This window comes from Nomascus leucogenys, chromosome 3 (genome assembly GCF_006542625.1).
Source record: "Nomascus leucogenys isolate Asia chromosome 3, Asia_NLE_v1, whole genome shotgun sequence".
In the NCBI taxonomy this organism is placed as follows: domain Eukaryota; kingdom Metazoa; phylum Chordata; class Mammalia; order Primates; family Hylobatidae; genus Nomascus; species Nomascus leucogenys.
This window is the reverse complement of record NC_044383.1, coordinates 97,966,678-97,983,870: the sequence shown is the minus strand read 5'-3', so window position 1 is coordinate 97,983,870 and position 17,193 is coordinate 97,966,678. Positions and strand designations below refer to the sequence as shown.

Sequence of the window (17,193 nt, the reverse complement as noted above, 5' to 3'; positions counted from 1 at the left end):
ACAGAACCCAAGCTGTCCATTTCTTCTCAACCCTGACACTATATTGCTTCTTTCCCATATAATAGCAGTGGATTACTGACACAGTCACAGAAAGCTACAAAAGCGTTCTCAAGAGTAGTCGCTGGCCATCACACATTTGAAAACAGGAGTCATCTAAATCAAAATAACAGCCATTCCATTTTTCATGTAAAGACACATATTCTGAACTCTGTACTCTATGTATGTGATAGTTCGGTGTACACAGGGAACGGTCTCTTTCCGTAGGAAGCTTAGCATCTGGTTGAAGAGACACAGCAGACATAAATGAAACATGTCCTGAATAAAATAATGTTATCATATGTGTTAACTGTCCAGTATCATTAGTGGTCACAATGGGGTAGAGTTAGGTGAAGTGAGGAAGAGGAGGAGATTGGCATGCGGGAAGGATTCACAGAGCAGGGAGGCTTGTGCTGTGCCTTTAGGGTACAGGGGACACCAATGTAGGGAGTAAAGTAGACAAGATATGTGGGGAAAAGAGAGGTGAGGCTGGATCATGGATGGCACAGAAAGCTTGCTGAAGGGCTGGGACTTGACTTGATCAGTCCTAAACAGTGGAGTGACATTTATTATTTATTTATTTTTTTGAGACAGGGTCTTGTTCTTTTGCTTAGGCTGGAATGCAGTAGCATGATTATAGCTCACTGCAGCCTCTACTTCCCATGCTTAACCCATCTTCCTGCCTCACCCTCCCGGATAGGTGGGACTACAGGTTCATGTCACCATGTCCGGCTAATTTTTTGTATTTTTTGTAGAGATGGAGTATCGCCATATTTCTCAGGCTGGTCTCGAACTCTTGGGTTCAAGTGATCTGCCTGCCGCGGCCTCCCAAGTGCTGGGATTACAGGCATGAGCCACTGTGCCTGGCCTGGAATGACATTTAGGACAAGTAATCTGGGAGCAGTGCAGCTGAATCACATAACCCCTCCCCAGGGACACTCTCCCTGAGTCACCCATTCCAGTATATAATCCCTCTTCCCATCAAGAGCACCTCGTAAACACACACGTGGAACACACACACACACACACACACACACACACTGCGGTATAAGCCTGAGCCCAAGAAGGGCCTTCTTTGGTTTCTTATAAAATAAAAAATAACTTATCTTTCTCCTTTTAAAATATCCCTTCAAAAACTTGAGCACTGATAGTAAATATCAGTCTTTTCAAGGCCTAAGAGTTCTACTTCTGACTTTCATCATAAACCTCTTCCCTGCCATTTCAGTAATTGTTTTTGTGACTGTTCCTTGGCTCTGCTCCAAGTTTCATACAATCCTTTCAAAACATATAGATCGAAACTGGACATAATACCATAATAATGACCTCACTAATGCAAGTAAAGCACCACAATTGTATCTCAGTTACTTGTATGCCACACATCCATTAAAATGTTCCAGAGTTATGTTTGCCTTTCAAATTTCTAAATTACAGATATATAATGTATGTATATTGCTGGCTTATATCCAACTTAGTGGTATACCATGTCCCTCAGATTTTTAAAAACCTGATTTTTGTGTAGCCATAGATATATTTTAATGTGTATCACAATATCCTAGTTATGGACATAATATTAACTACTTAAGTGCCTACTAATGTTGAAATAGGGAATATTTTCAGAAAATTATATTTTGTTTTTTAGACCTATGTGCTCCTCCTTGCAAAAAGCATTAGTTAAGTTTTGGAGCTTTAAATGTATATAGTATCATGTTTTCTTCTGCTCTGCATCTTGAGAGAACCTCTCATTAAGGGCCAACTCCCACATCTTTTTCTTGCAGATTGACATATTTGAGGATAGAATCCGAGGCATTGATATCATTAAATGGATGGAGCGCTACCTTAGGGATGTAAGTACATTCCAAAAACCAGAGTTCGTTTTCTGGTGAGAAAGACAATGAGCTTACGAAGTTGTTTTATCAAAGAAACCCTGGCATACCCACCTAAGTCTGAAGCTGAGAAAGCCCCAACAAAGCCTCCCTTGTTGCAAGCCGTGCAAAGACTTGGAAAGGAAGGATGGGGTCGCCCTCTTGGACATGCACAGGCAGGAAATAACAGTCAAACCAGACACAGGTGGTTGATAACAATCAGAGGAAATAATCTTTTGACGAGAATAGGAAAGAAGGAAATGAAGGCGGAGAGTGGGGAGAGAGCAGCAGAATTCAATTTAATCTGAGGCCACCCGAAGTGTTTTGTAGAATTGGGCTGAAGAGGTTTCCTAGGCAGCCTTGCAGGCTGCACAGCACACCACCCCCGAGGTGCCCACGCGCGGCCCCGTGATTTGTTCTCCACTGACAGAATCTATACCGGCCACTGGGACACGTTGTGCTTTAACAAGATCGAAATTGATTGCTGCCAGCCTGTCCGTGTCAGCTGCTTCTTTCGGAGGGAGCCAGTGGGGGACGGGAGTCTCAGCAGGCTGGGGTGTTGCACTTTTCCTTTTGTCTGCAGCCTGATGTTTGCTTTGTGCTGAAGGGTCTGTTCCTACTGACTGTGCTAATGTGTACACGCAGAAGACAGGGCAGTCAAGAGTGCAGTGACTGGCAGCTCAGAACCAGCTGGAGGGAGGGAGGGTGCTTCTTACTGTTGGTGTTGCAGTGCCTTTTTGCCACAACGCAGACTCACTCAGTGATTCGGGCTTTCATTAAAGGTTTATTAGTGATGGTTGTGGAAAATGGTAGGCAAAAGCACATCTATTTGAGAGGGCCCCTCTCTGAGCCATTTGCTCTGCATGTTCGAGGTGGGGCTGGGCTGGAGACAGAAGGGAGAAGCAGAGACAAGAGTCTGCCTGAGTGGGGGCCAGTGTTCTCTTTCTATGGAGAATGAGCCTGGCCCTCCACCCCATGTGTCAGAGAATGCCCACAGTCCTGCTGGCCAGATTCCAGCCTGCCTTCACCAAACGGACCACACTTTACACTTCCATAAACATGCCTTTCTCCCTGTCATTAATAGAAGACCGTGATGATAATCGTAGCAATCAGCCCCAAATACAAACAGGATGTGGAAGGCGCTGAGTCGCAGCTGGACGAGGATGAGCATGGCTTACATACTAAGTACATTCATCGAATGGTGAGTGGGGAGGGGATCACAACACCTCACTGTCCCCTGGGGATGGATACCTTGTCCAGGGAAGTCCCATTCTTCCCCAGAGACCAACTGAAGGCAGTGTGATGCTGGGTGAATAGCTCCAGGCCTGCCATGTCAGGAGAGGGGCTGTTGGTTCTGGCTCCATCTACCTTAGGGACTGTGGGCAAGTCCCTGCACCTCTGGGACTCAGTTGTTCCTATCAGTTGCAAGGGGAGAGCAATCTGTGATCTCTAGGATCCAAGATTCTGGAAAGACGTGCTTTGCTGGCTTGGCTGTTTACCAGCAACTATGAAGTCCTAGGAGGTGGGAGACAGGGCGGTGAGGAGGGCTGGCCCCTGCAGCTGTATCATGTTCTGTGCCCTACCTTTTCAGAAAGGCAGGTGGCGTAGTGAAAGGGACACCTGCTGTTGCATCACATGGGCCTGGTTAAAGTTGGCTTCCTCATGTACAGGCTGTGTGGCTGTGGCCCCACTGCTTAAACTCTTTGTGCCTCAATGTCCCTATTCACAAAATGGGTCGCTAATACTTACAGGGTTGTCGTGAAGATGAAATGAAATAATGTTTTCAAAATATCTGGTGCATATCAGATACTCAGACAAGGGAAGGGAGTGTTCTTAGCTCATGACAGGTGGGGAACTACGGGGCCTGGTTATATTCAAATCAGTGGGAGACATTTAGGATATTAAACTTGTTCAGCATGGCGTAAAACTAGAACATTCTGACCGAAACAATCACCCAGCTTTGGAACTGGCTGTTTTATGGGCTACCAATCCTCCTGCGTCCCGTGATTATAGAGACGCTGTGGAGACAGTTTCTGCTTGACTACGATGCGGTGCTACACTTGGGACTTTCAGGCTGTCCTATGGAGTTCCCAGTGGGTGTCCATATGTGCTGGAGGAGGGGCTGGGTCTGCACCTCCCACCCCCACCTCAGCCAGAGCTGGTCTGTACTTCTCAGGCTTGTTTGTTGACCAAGGATTCTGAGATTTAAAAAGGCTTGTAAAATCACTGGACTAGAACTGATAAGCTCCATTTCCACTCTAACACTTCATGAGGGGGAAGGCACCTGGAATGAGCATAGAGTGTCACTGAGATGGGAAGATGGGGAGGACACAGTCAGGCTGTCTCAGGGCACACAGCTTTACCTCAGGGGAAGCAGACATAGGTCCCAGGTCTGTCCTGTGGGTCAGCAGCGTGGGAAAGGAGGAGGGTGGGTGTTCCCCATCTGAGTCTTCATGGTCTCTGTCTCCCTTTCCACCAAGCGCAGACCACTTACTCATGTGAGCTCACAACCAAGCTGAAGGAAGAGCCGAGGCAAGTTGATGAGGTTAAAAAGTGGGGCCAGGGAGTCAGGAGATAAGGCTCCCTCCTCTTCTGGTCTCAACCAGTCTCACAGCCCTTGTACAGTGCCCCGGAAAGGTATCATTTCTGGGAGTAAACTGCCTTAAAAGGTCATGGCTGGATCTGGGTGCTGCCGGCCCTTGGTTGTCTGATGCACGTCTGCATGGCCTCAGAGCACCCAATGTCCTGTCTGCATCTCTAGGAACCTGCCAGTCCCAGAAGCTGACAGCTGGTGCCTGGGAAGGGCTCGAGGCCTCAAGCCAGTTCCTAAGGAAACCTGTCTAGCTCTGTGGGTGTGTGGTGTAGCCAGGCAGTAATACACAGCTTGGTCTCAGAGCTTGTCTGACTGTACCAAGTGGAACCAGACTGTCGCCAAACTTGGTTTCTTGGGCCACATGTCTTGGGCCCTTACTCATCACAGAAGGGGTCGAAGAGGTCAGATACAGAAGTGCCTTCCTGCCTGCCTGGCTGACTTCCTGCACCCCTCTAGGCAACAGAAAACCCTGGAACAATAAGAACTTGGCCATGACAGAGGTAGTGCAGAGGTACTGATGAGTAACTGCATCATAGAGCGAATTAGTTTACAGAAACTCAGTATCTGGAAGGGTGAGAGAAAATAAAAATGCACTGCTGCTGGCTGGCCCCTCCACAGGCTGGGCAGCCTAGTGCACAAGCCAAACTTCACAGTGTACGGAGTCCTAGAAGTCAAACAAAACTCAGTGCTTCACTTGTAATTTATGCACCCCTTCCCCTTCCTTCCTTTTTTTTTTTTTTTTTTGAGACGGAGTCTCGCTCTGTCGCCCAGGCTGGAGTGCAGTGGCGCAATCTCGGCTCACTGCAAGCTCCGCCTCCCAGGTTCACGCCATTCTCCTGCCTCAGCCTCTCCGAGTAGCTGGGACTACAGGCGCCCACCACCACGCCCGGCTAATTGTTTTTTGTATTTTTAGTAGAGACGGAGTTTCACCGTGGTCTCGATCTCCTGACCTCGTGATCCGCCCGCCTCAGCCTCCCAAAGTGCTGGGATTACAAGCGTGAGCCACCACGCCCGGCCCCCCCTTCCTTTCATGTGTACTCGGTGCTGGTGTGGTGGGTGCTTCTAGCTGCACAGTACTCGGGTCATTTTAAAATATGTTCTTGGTGTTATCTTACGGTTTTTCCGAAAAAACACCTTGTGGAAGATTTATGTGTGTTGTATGATCGTGTGTGTGTATGTGACTATGTGAGAGTGTGTGTTCATGAGGGGTTTCTATGGTGATTTCAATAACCAGCCATCACTACTGTCACTTTCTTCTCTGTTCTGTTATTTCCATGCACAATGAAAACTCAGTTATAAAAATGAATTGGAAGATGAAATGGTTGGAAACACATAACTCCTCATCTCCTTCTCATCAGATGACTGAAAGCTTTGTGCTGGTCACAGGATTTGGAAGACTCTAACTCCCCTCCTATTGAAAATTCTGATTTTTGAGAGAGTTCTTGGTAGCTAAATCTTCTTGGGCTACCGCAGTGTCAGAGCATATTGGAACTGGTGCGAGGAACCTAAAGCCTGGCAGATGGAGCTCTTCACAATTGACATCTCCTCTCTGCCAAGCCCATCTTATGCTCTAGCCACAGTGCATTAGTAGCTGGTCCCAACCACATCAACACACTTTCACACCTCCAGACATTTGCTCATGCTGTTGCCTCTGCCTCTATTTTCCCTACTTGACCAAAATCTTTTCTTTCAGTGCCCAAATGAACCCTCTTTTGTAACTGTCCTTCCAATCTCTGATGTAGAATGGATGGCCCCCATTCTGGGCTTCCAGAGCCATTGTTCATACTTTTCACCCTGCACTCTGCTTGGTAATTTCCCTTTCTGCCTGCTCACTAGACTGCTGGCTTTGTGAAGACAGGGACTGTATCTGTGGTGTTCTGCTAAGCTGGCTCTCCTGATTTGTGGCACTTACCTATTTCCATGGTATAAATACTCTCCAATACCATCGCCAATTTCAAGCTATCAGTGTGAAGTCACTGAACACAGAATTAGGAAGAGATGCACACAACCAGCTTTTGTGAGCTGCTGCAAGCCAGTTCCAGCATACCCTGGAAGGTATCCTAATCCTTAAAACCCAAAGTCTGACATAGAATGTGACTTCTAATAGGCCTCCAATAAACGACTGATGAGTGAATGGAATAGATGTGTAATGGGGAGGCCTTAAAATGATGTGTGTGGCACTCAAGTATGGAAATCAGAATAAAAATGCCATGTGGACGTGCATGATTATGGGTACCATTAACTCCTCATCCTCATTCCTGAAATTAAACCTTCAAATTTGTTTGGTTTCAGATGCAGATTGAGTTCATAAAACAAGGAAGCATGAATTTCAGATTCATCCCTGTGCTCTTCCCAAATGCTAAGAAGGTAAACAAACAAAGAAACAAAATCCTCATAATTCAATCTTTGGTTTGCTTTGCCATCTGGGATTTTAAGTGGAGAACCTTGTCCATTCTTTTTTTTCTTTCTTCTTTTTTTTTTTTTGACATGGAGTCTCGCTGTGTTGCCCAGCCTGGAGTGCAATGGCGTGACCTTGGCTCACTGCAACCTCCGCCTCCTGGGTTCAAGTGATTCTCCTGCTTCAGCTTCCCAAGTAGCTGGGATTACAGGTCCCTGCCACCACGCCTGGCTAATTATTTTATTTTTAGTAGAGATAGGGTTTCACCATGTTGGCCAGGCTGGTCTTGAACTCCTGACCTCAGGTGATCTGCCTGCCTCAGCCTCCCAAAGTGCTGGGATTACAGGCATGAACCACCATGTCTGCCATCAATTCCTTATCAATCCTTAGAGATAACAATGTTACCAGAAAGATCAACAGGTTGTACCACTCAGTTCAGCTGTATGAATCAGGAGGGTTTAAAAGCTATCTGATAGGATCACTGCTGTCCTAATTGTTCAAAGAACCGTTGCACACAAAGATGTAGTTTCTGTTTTAACTCAAGAGAGAAAAAGAGAAGGTTCATGTGATACTGCTTATCTCTTGTACATAAAAGTCAAGATGTGTATGGTTTTTGCTGGCTGTTCCAGGGAGGCATTTCATTGCACATAGTTCAGCTCTCAAAGCTAATGATTACAGGAATTAAATCTATAGTTACCAGAGTGAACTTTGCTGTGATTCATATGAGGCTTTTCACACCAGAAGGGTCTGCCAGCAAGTTTGGAGAATGGGGGCAAAACCATCTGAGGCCACATTCCACGCTTGGCAAAGGGAAGGCAGTGGTGGAGTAAACATGCTGAGAATCAGACCACAGCACCCTAAACTCAGGCCCTGTTTCATCCTGGAGGGATCCTCAGATGTCAAGACTGCACTGAGACCCCTGCCCTGGATGAGGGAGGCTCCAGTTTATGGGAACGGGACACCTCAGGCTGTATGGTGCACAGCCTGTGCAATGGCACACCTTTATATCCTCCCTGCGCTGCCTTTGCCCAGGGTCTCACTGCTCTCACTTACTGATGAGTCTCCTTACTGGTCTCATCTCCACTTTGACCTTGTGCTAGCCATCCTCTGCTCTGCCATCAAAGAGGAACATCCAAAATGTAGGTCTGATCTGTTTCTTGGTAGCTTAAAAATTCTGTGCTGTTTTCCCATTGACTACAAGATCATATCCACCTTTCTTAGCATGAGCTATGAGGCCTCTCAGAAGAGGACTGTGTCCCCTTGCGTAGTTTTCTCTCATCACCCTCTGTAGATGCTCTGTGCTCTGGTCACCCTGGACCACTTCAGCATGCCCTCACGCATGCTGTGTTCCTTCGTGTCTCTGTGCCTTTGCCTTTCCTGTTCCATCTGCTTGCAATGCCCTTCCCTAACTTGCCTGCCTAGTGAACTTTTACTTACCCTTATATCACCCAATCTCTCTAGCCTCCCCGACACCTCTTTTGCTTGTTTGTTTTGAGACAGAGTCTTGCTCTGTCGTCAGGCTGGAGTGTAATGGTGTGATCTCGGCTCACTGCAACCTCCACCTCCCGGGTTCAAGCGATTCTCCTGCCTCAGCCTCCCGACTATCTGGGACTACAGGCACATGCCACTAGGCCCAGCTAATTTTTGTATTTTTAGTGGAGACGGGGTTTCACCATGTTGGCCAGGATGTTCTCATTCTCTTGACTTCGTGATCCACCTGCCTGGGCCTCCCAAAGTGTTTCTTTTTCTTTTTCTTTTTTTTTTTGAGACAGGGCCTTGCTCTGTTGCCCAGGCTGGAGTGCAGTGGTGCAATCTCAGCTCACTGCAACCTCCACCTCCCAGGTTCAAGTAATTCTCCTGCCTCAGCCTCCCAGGTAGCTGGGGTTATAGGTGCTCGCCACCATGCCCAGCTAATTTTTGTATGTTTAGTAGAGACAAGGTTTCACCATGTTGGCCACGCTGGCCTTGAACTCCTGACCTCAGGTAATCCACTCTCCTCAGCCTCCCCAGTGCTGGGATTACAGGCATGAGCCACTGTGCCCTGCCCTGACACCTCTTTACCTCCATGCTGATATATTTCATTGTCCCTTTCTTAAGAGTGCTTAATTCTAGCACCTTGGGTCAATGGTATGTGTTTGGGTTGAGGGTACTGGGAATAATTGTTTAGAATTATTGGAGCATGGCGATATACAAAATAGACCAAATTTTCATTGGTTTTGTTATTATTTTTAAATCTCCTCAGACAATGCCCGTATTACCTGAGCTCAGCACAGGCCGCTCTCACCACCTGTCCCCTTGGTACACCATTGACTAGAAAATCGTTTGTTGACATTTTGCTTTCATCCTAAGATTTGAAGTCCTCAAGGCAGTCCCTGCGTCCTTTTCATTTGGGCATCCTCAGTACTCAGCATGATGCCTGCCATGCAGCAGGTGCTGCTTCTAAGCACAGTACCTAGAGGAGTCCCGTCCTGTAGTCCCTAGGAGTTAGACTCAAAAGCAAAGGCCTTACCGGGGGCCTACAGGGCGCTATCCGATACAGCCCCTTCTACTTCCAGACCTCTGCACCTACTCACTCTGCTCTACTCACAGTGGCCTTGTTGCTTGTGAACAGACCCAACACACTCCTTCCACAGGGCCTTCGCACTGACTCACCTATCTGCCTGGACCCAGACAACCACAGAGCTTGCTTCTTCCACTGTTTTAGGTCTTTGCTCATTTGCTCAGTGAGACCTCTCCTAAGCACCCTATTTAAAACTGCAAATATTTTACCCTTGCCCCAGCACTCCCTGTCCCCTTTCTTGTTTAATTCTTCCCCACAGCATGCATCACTGTTGAACACACTATCCATTTTACTTATTATCTGCCCCTCCCCACCAGAACGTCCACTCCATGAGGGTAGTCTGACACTGCACCCCCAGGATCCCTGGCTAACAGTTTCTGCCTCTGCCTGATCACTGAGGTCTGATGGGCTCCTACTGCAGGCCAGACCTGGGGCTGGAGTGAAAGGGTAATGAATTGATCTAAGCCTACGGCCCTGGCATACTTCTTCTGAAGTCACAGGGGAATTCACATCACTCTGTGTGACCTCTGTCCTACCCCTTTTATGTGAGGGTGGTGAAAAGCACGTTGAAATGCAAAGGGTAGGTAGTCTGGGAGACTGACAGAAAATGCTGTGCACATGTGGTTTTTATAATGAGATATACAGCTTGTACCCGAAGCCAAGAACATTTCACATGCTAAACCTTTCCAAAAGCAAAACAGCACAACTCCCAGGATAGTTTGGTAGGAAACGCCCATGTAGGGAAAGCCAGAAATGTTTGGGAACTGAGCCTGGGATCTGGAATCCAGGTTTTTCTCTAATGACCTTTGCTCCTGTCATTCTGCTTCCCATAGGAGCATGTGCCCACCTGGCTTCAGAACACTCACGTCTACAGCTGGCCCAAGAATAAAAAAAACATCCTGCTGCGGCTGCTGAGAGAGGAAGAGTATGTGGCTCCTCCACGGGGGCCTCTGCCCACCCTTCAGGTGGTTCCCTTGTGACACCGTTCATCCCCAGATCACCGAGGCCAGGCCATGTTTGGGGCCCTGTTCTGACAGCATTCTAGCTGAGGCTGGTCGGTAGCACTCCTGGCTGGTTTTTTTTCTATTCCTCCCCGAGAGGCCCTCTGGCCCCCAGGAAACCTGTTGTGCAGAGCTCTTCCCCGGAGACCTCCACACACCCTGGCTTTGAAGTGGAGTCTGCGGCTGCTCTGCATTCTCTGCTTTTAAAAAACCCATTGCAGGTGCCAGTGTCCCACGTGTTCCTCCTGACAGTTTGATGTGTCCATTCTGGGCCTCTCAATGCTTAGCAAGTAGATAGATAATGTAAGGGATGCGGCAGCAAATGGAAATGACTACAAACACTCTCCTATCACTTCAGGCTCCTTTTATGAGTTAGCCAGATGCTTGTGTATCCTCAGACTAAACTGATTCATGTACAAATAATAAAATGTTTACTCTTTTGTAAGATTATGTTTTACTTATCTCAAAGGAGATAGATACATATAATTTATAATGATATGGGCAGTTGTTTCCAGGGACATCAACAAAGCTGCTTAGATAAAATATTAGATAAATATAACAGACCACTCTGTATTAACGGATTAAAGCCAGCTAGTTAAACAACCCTTTTTAACCATAATCATGGAAGCTTTATTCTTGCAATAAAGATTTTTAGGCTGGGCGCAGTGGCTCACACCTGTAATCCCAGCACTTTGGGAAGCTGAGGCAGGCAGATCATTTGAGGTCAGAAGTTTGAGACCAGCCTGGCCAACATGGTGAAACCCCATCTCTGCTAAAATTACAAAAAAGTTAGCCGGGCATGGTGGTGCACACCTGTAATCCCAGCTACTTGGGAGGCTGAGGCAGGAGAATCACTTGAACCCGGGAGGCAGGGGTTGCAGTGAGCCGAGATCATGCCACTGCACTCTAGCTTGGGAGACAGACAGAGCGAAACTCCGTCTCAAAAAACAAACAAAAAACACCCATTTTTAACAAAACAACTTTATATAGCATATAACCATGATTCTAAATAGTATGATTATGATTCTCAGGATCTGACTACATAGGTAAAAATATTTGCATATGTGTATGAAGTGATGGGGGATGTAGGCTAGAATTGTAGTCTGTGTTCTAATTTTGGTTCTACCACCAATTAGCTGTATGACCTTTAGCAAGTCCTTTCACTTTTCTTAGATTCCAGGGACTCATTTATAAAATGACATGGACAAAAGCATCTCTAATCAATCACTCTAAAAGATTTGAAGTTTAGGACCTAAATTCTAAATACTCTTTTGAGGAGTGACGGAGTTTTCATTTTCATAATTGTGTCTCTCAGAGGACAAATTTACATTTTCTTAACAGAGACATTTTCTTCTTCTTTTTTTGTTTGAGACAGACAGAGTCTCGCTCTGTCGTCCAGGCTGGAGTGCAGTGGCACAATCTTGGCTCACTGCAACCTGTGCCTCCTGGGTTCAAGTGATTCTTCTGCCTCAACCTCCCAAGTAGCTAGGCCTATAGGCGCCTGCCACCATGCCTGGCTAATTTTTGTATTTTTAGTAGAGACGGGGTTTCATATTGGCCAGACTGGTCTTGAACTCCTGACCTTGTGATCCACCTGCCTCAGCCTCCCAAAGTGCTGGGATTACAGGTGTGAGCCACCACACCCAGCCAACATTTTCCTCTTTTAAAAAATATCTTCTCACGCCTGTAATCCCAGCACTTTGGGAGGCCGAGGCAGGCGGAACACGAGGTCAGGAGATCAAGACCATCCTGGCTAACACAGTGAAACCCCATCTCTACTAAAAATACAAAAAAAATAGCCGGGCGTGGTGGCAGGCGCCTGTAGTCCCAGCTACTGGGGAGGCTGAGGCAGGAGAATGGTGTCAACCCGGGAGGCGGAGCTTGCAGTGAGCCGAGATTGTGCCACTGCACTCCAGCCTGGGCAACAGAGTGAGGCTTCGTCTCAAAAAAAAAAAAAAAAAAAAAAAAAAAAATTCTACAATACCCTCAGGTTGATAATTTTGGATATCTGTCTGTATCTATACATCTTGTTTACCTGGTCTCCAGAAAAAGAACACATACACATATCCATATATAAAATATGTATACATGTATCAAATCTACGTAAACTATAAAGGTGGGATGGCTTTAATTATGGCCCAAGCTACTAAGCCAATGAAGACTTTTTGGGGCTGAAAGCTACTGCTTCCCCTTCTTTATCTACTAGCCTCTTAAACAAGGCTCACTTGTGCTACAAGACAGCCCACCTTTTTTTTTCTTTTTTTTGAGACAAGGTCTCACTCCCAGGCTGCAGTACAGTGACACAGTCTCAGCTCACTGCAGCTTTGACCTTGCCGGGCTCAGGTGATCCTTCCACTTCAGCCCCCCAAGTAGCAGGGACTATAGGTGTGCACCAACATGCTTGGTTAATTTTTGTATTTTTTGTAGAGACAGGGTTTTGCCATGTTATCCAGGCTAGTCTCGAACTCCTGGGCTCAAGTGATTCACCTGCCTCGGCCTCCCAAAGTGCTGGCATTACAGACGGGAGCCACCACGCCCAGCCCAGTCTAGCTCTTATATGTCAGCACAGGGAAAGGACAAATACTTGTCAACTATAAGAAACATTGCTAATGCATTGCGAAGAACACTAGTTTCATTTACTTTATAACTTAGATGTCTACTGGGTGAGATGAATGTCTTTGTTCTTTAAAAAATAGGAAAAGAGAAGAAAAACTAGCATAACATAAGTACTCATTTGTAAGACTCTATGACATGTAACATTAGTTCCGTAGTTTTGAGACCTGGTAGAACTTTCATATTTGGATAACCTGGAAAACACCCAAACACAAACTTCAAGTCTTCTTTCTCTTTTCTCGTTGTCTTTTTTAGTCTGAGGTGACACCATCATTAAGGATTCGACACACGTTTGTAAATAAAATGACATCAGCGATTACTCTGAAATGTTTCCAGTTTGCAAAGATTTAGTAATGTTATGTTATTAACTTCCTCCCTTCAGAGACCTGTCCTAAGCTCTGAACCACTCATTCCTTCCACTCTTCCTACCCCAGGTGGTTGATGAGCAGTGGTCCCTGGTGTTCCACAAAGAGTCATTAAAGTGTTACAGCTGGTAGCACTGGTAGCAAAAAAAACAAACCAAAAAGTATACACAGACACACACACATACATGCACACATACACACACACAGGCACTTGGCCAAGTGATGAAAGCTTGGCCCCTGAAATTTCTATGAGAGACGATGACCACCAGCATCAAAGCATTTTTTTTTTTTTTTGAGACAGAGTCTCACTCTGTCACCCAGGCTGGAGTGCAGTGGTGCAATCACGGCTCACTGCAACCTCCACCTCCTGGGTTCAAGTGATTCTCCTGCCTCAGCCTCTCGAGTACCTGTGACTACAGGCACCTGCCACCATGCCCGGCTAATTTTTTGTATTTTTAGTAGAGACGGGGTTTCACCTTGTTAGCCAGGATGGTCTTGATCTCCTGACCTTGTGATCCACCCGCCTCGGCCTCCCAAAGTGCTGGGATTACAGGCGTGAACCACCGCACCCAGCCTATCAAAGGAATTGTAACAACTATTTGAGAGCAATGACAGTAAGATTAACACTTGGTTGACTTAGATGTTATGCTGGTCCTCAGGCATTCATCTTTAGATATTTTTGGGGTGGAAGTGGGGTAGGGCTGACCTAGTAAAAATAACCTCTTAGCCCCAAGGCTTTATTCAGACTTACACCGATTTGAGGGGTGGGTTTGTGGAATGCAAGGTTAGGTTCTTATCTAATATTTGATGACTAATTTAGAATTTTAAATGTAATTTTTAATTTTAGTGACAGGTTTCAAATCTATTTTAACTTCTAGATTGTTCAAAGAGGTCTCAGTACATGGCTACAATCAAAGTATTAGACTAGCTATTTCTCAGCTCAGTGCTCAGAAAAATTATTGCTGTTGATACTTTTTTCTTTGTTTCCTGTTAAATAAATCACCTCTTTAAAGACAGAATTTTTCTCAGAGTCATCTCAGCAAGGGATGCAAGTTCTCCATTTTGAACATTCCACCCTAGTTTCATGATGTTTTGCCAAGAGCATTTTTCTTTACCCCAGCTGCTTCGTCAACTACCTCATCCACTTTGCCAAACACCCCATTGTCACCACCACCTTTGCCAAATGGATTGCAAAGTCCTATGATCATGGGAAATGATCCAGAAAGAGTCTCTGAAAACACAGGATCTTTCTGTTTCTTCTTAATGAACCAGGAAGAATCAGTGAGACCCACCTCCTAGTGGCAAATGAAAAGAGAAGGAAGGTTACACTGTGGGAAAATACCAGAGAAGAAATGCCTCTCATCCCAGAGAATTATGCACTATTTTTCAAGATAAATAGTTCTATTTTAGCCTACTAACCAAATAAACAACAACCACCAAAGGGGGAAAAAAGGAAGAAAGAAAGCATGAAAATCAATTAAATTCTCAGATCATTTATTTCTGTTATGGAACTTTCAGTCTAGAAAGAGACCCTAGAAATCATATATCCCTGCAGCTTTACTTCATACACAAGGAAAGCAGGGCCCAGAGCAGCCGTGGCTTGTCTAAGTTCATCCTAGGACCAGAACCCGGATGTTCTGATTTCCAGACTGCAGACATTTATTTGATGAATCTAGAAAGCTTTCTGGTTTTTCACAGTAGATGTGTTCAACAAATGACCTGGTGTCTCCCTGAAGAGATACTTCCCTCTCCCTGAGGGAAGAAGTACCTCCATCCTCTAGTGATTGGAGGATTAGATGATCATGTTGCAACTTGTTCCGTTAGAAATTCTTTGGGGAATTGATTATTGCTGTGATTATAGGAAGTATGACTTCTCTTGAAGTGGCTTGGCATATTTATCTTATACTGCTATTATATGAAACTGAGGCACAATGTAAAAGGTCTTGACACTTGCCTGACGCTTACAGACAAAATCTGCTATTAGTCAGATCAACTTATTTATTTATTTATTTATTTAGAGACATGGTCTTGCTCTGCCACCCAGGCTGGAGTGCAGTGGCATGATCACAGCTTACTGAAGCCTCAACCTCCCGGGCTCAAGTGATCCCTCCACCTCAGCCTCCTGAGTAGCTAGGACCAAAGGTGCATGCCACCACGCCCAGTTTATTTTTTAAAAATTTTGGCTGGGCACGGTGGCTCACACCTGTAATCCCAGCACTTTGGGAGGCCAGGGTGGGCAGGTTGCCTGAGGTCAGGAGTTTGAGACCAGTGAAACCCCATCTGTACTAAAAATACAAAAAAAATTAGCTGGGCATGGTGGCACATGCCTGTAATACCAGCTACTCGGGAGGCTGAGGCAGGGGAATTGCTTGAACCAGGGAGGTGGGGGTTGCAGTGAGTGGAGATCCTGCTACTGCATTCCAGCCTGGGCAACAGAGCAAGACTTCGTTTCAAAAAAAAAAAAAAAAAATTTTTTTTTTTTTTTTTTTAGAGATGGGGTCTCATTATGTTCAGCCCAGGCTTGTCTTGACCCCCTAGCTCAAACAATCCTCCCACCTTGGTCTCCCAAAGTGCTAGGATTACAGGCGTGAGCCACCTCACCTGGCCCAGATCAGTTTCTTTTAGTTGTATCTGGCCAATCTCCAAAACATCAACAATGAAAAAGATTTTTAAATACTGTGATATTCATCTTCCTGTCACCATTCTTTTTTTTTTTTTGAGACAGTCTCACTCTATCGCCCAGGCTGGAGTACAATAGTGCCATGATCTCAGCTCACTGCAGCCTCTGCCTCCCAGGTTCAAACGATTCTCCTGCCTCAGCCTCCCTAGTAGCTGGGACTACAGGCACCCACCACGAGCCCGGCTAATTTTTGTATTTTTAGTATAAACTGCATTTCACCATATTGGCCAGGCTGGTCTCAAACTCCTAACTCCTGACCTCAAGTGATCTGCCCACCTCAGCCTCCCAAAGTGCTGGGATTACAGGTATGAGCCACCGTGTCCAGCCCTTCCTATCACAATTCTGATTCCATAAAAATGGCACTTCTTGGAATAATACTTAGCTGTTTGGAACATCTGCATTACCTTTTGGATGCAGACATGAGAAACGTATGGTCATGCTGGCTCGCCTTTTGGGGGAGGCTGCACGAGGCACTTTAGCACACAAAGGAGCCTCGCTCAGTCAACACAGCTGGCATGCTGGGAGGTATGTGCCCAGGCAGGATAGCATGTTACTAACTGCATATGACTTCTTCCATTTTCTATTGGAAAATGCTTTAGGATAGGATCACTTTCGGATAGGGTACTTGGTGGCAGGTGGGTGGCTTTTGCAGACCCTGGCAGTCACGTGTTGCCAACTCACTGTGCATTTGCTCCCAAATTCTTAGCCTCAAGCAAGCAGGTGGGATCTGCAAGAGGAACACTCAGTGTACTTTAGTTTTCTACTTAACTTTTCAAGGAACATAGGAGCATGGGTCCAGGTTATAGGTATTGGGTGATTAAGAAGTGATATTTGAGGCTTTGCTAAACAATGAAAGTCTTGGACCAAAGTGTACCTGGGCAGAGGTGACCATGTTCTGGGCCTGCCTGCTTTTTTCTAGAAACTCTCTTATGGAAGGAGTAACTGCAGCCCCCAGATCTCCCAGGGCTTGTAGAAAACCATAAGGGCACACATTTCTTGTCCCTTGCCTGACCCCCCTTTGCTCCCTTCACCAGGAAGGCGCTGATGGAAATCGGCAGCTGGGGAGAGAGGGGAGAGGGAGGGAG

General features: G+C 46.0%; 1 protein-coding gene and 1 long non-coding RNA gene across 7 annotated transcripts in view; one reads left to right on the top strand and one right to left on the bottom strand.

Moving 5' to 3' along the window:
• Positions 1 to 10,895, top strand: part of TRAF3IP2 (TRAF3 interacting protein 2) — a 56,948-nt gene extending 46,053 nt beyond the window's left edge. For 5 of the 6 annotated variants that reach the window (XM_030809575.1, XM_030809574.1, XM_030809573.1 and 2 more), the window contains 4 exons: positions 1,812 to 1,880; positions 2,983 to 3,099; positions 6,784 to 6,858; positions 10,283 to 10,895. In XM_030809575.1, coding sequence (XP_030665435.1) covers positions 1,812 to 1,880; positions 2,983 to 3,099; positions 6,784 to 6,858; positions 10,283 to 10,429 — 408 coding nt within the window. In that variant the 3' untranslated portion in view covers positions 10,430 to 10,895. Of the gene's footprint in view, positions 1 to 1,811; positions 1,881 to 1,918; positions 2,289 to 2,982; positions 3,100 to 6,783; positions 6,859 to 10,282 lie in introns of those variants that run through there. The other variant, XM_030809579.1, reaches the window with a different exon arrangement.
• The window catches only part of LOC115834447, a 97,462-nt gene that overhangs the window by 9,074 nt on the left and 71,195 nt on the right, over positions 1 to 17,193 (bottom strand). The gene's annotated exons all lie outside the window — the stretch shown is intronic.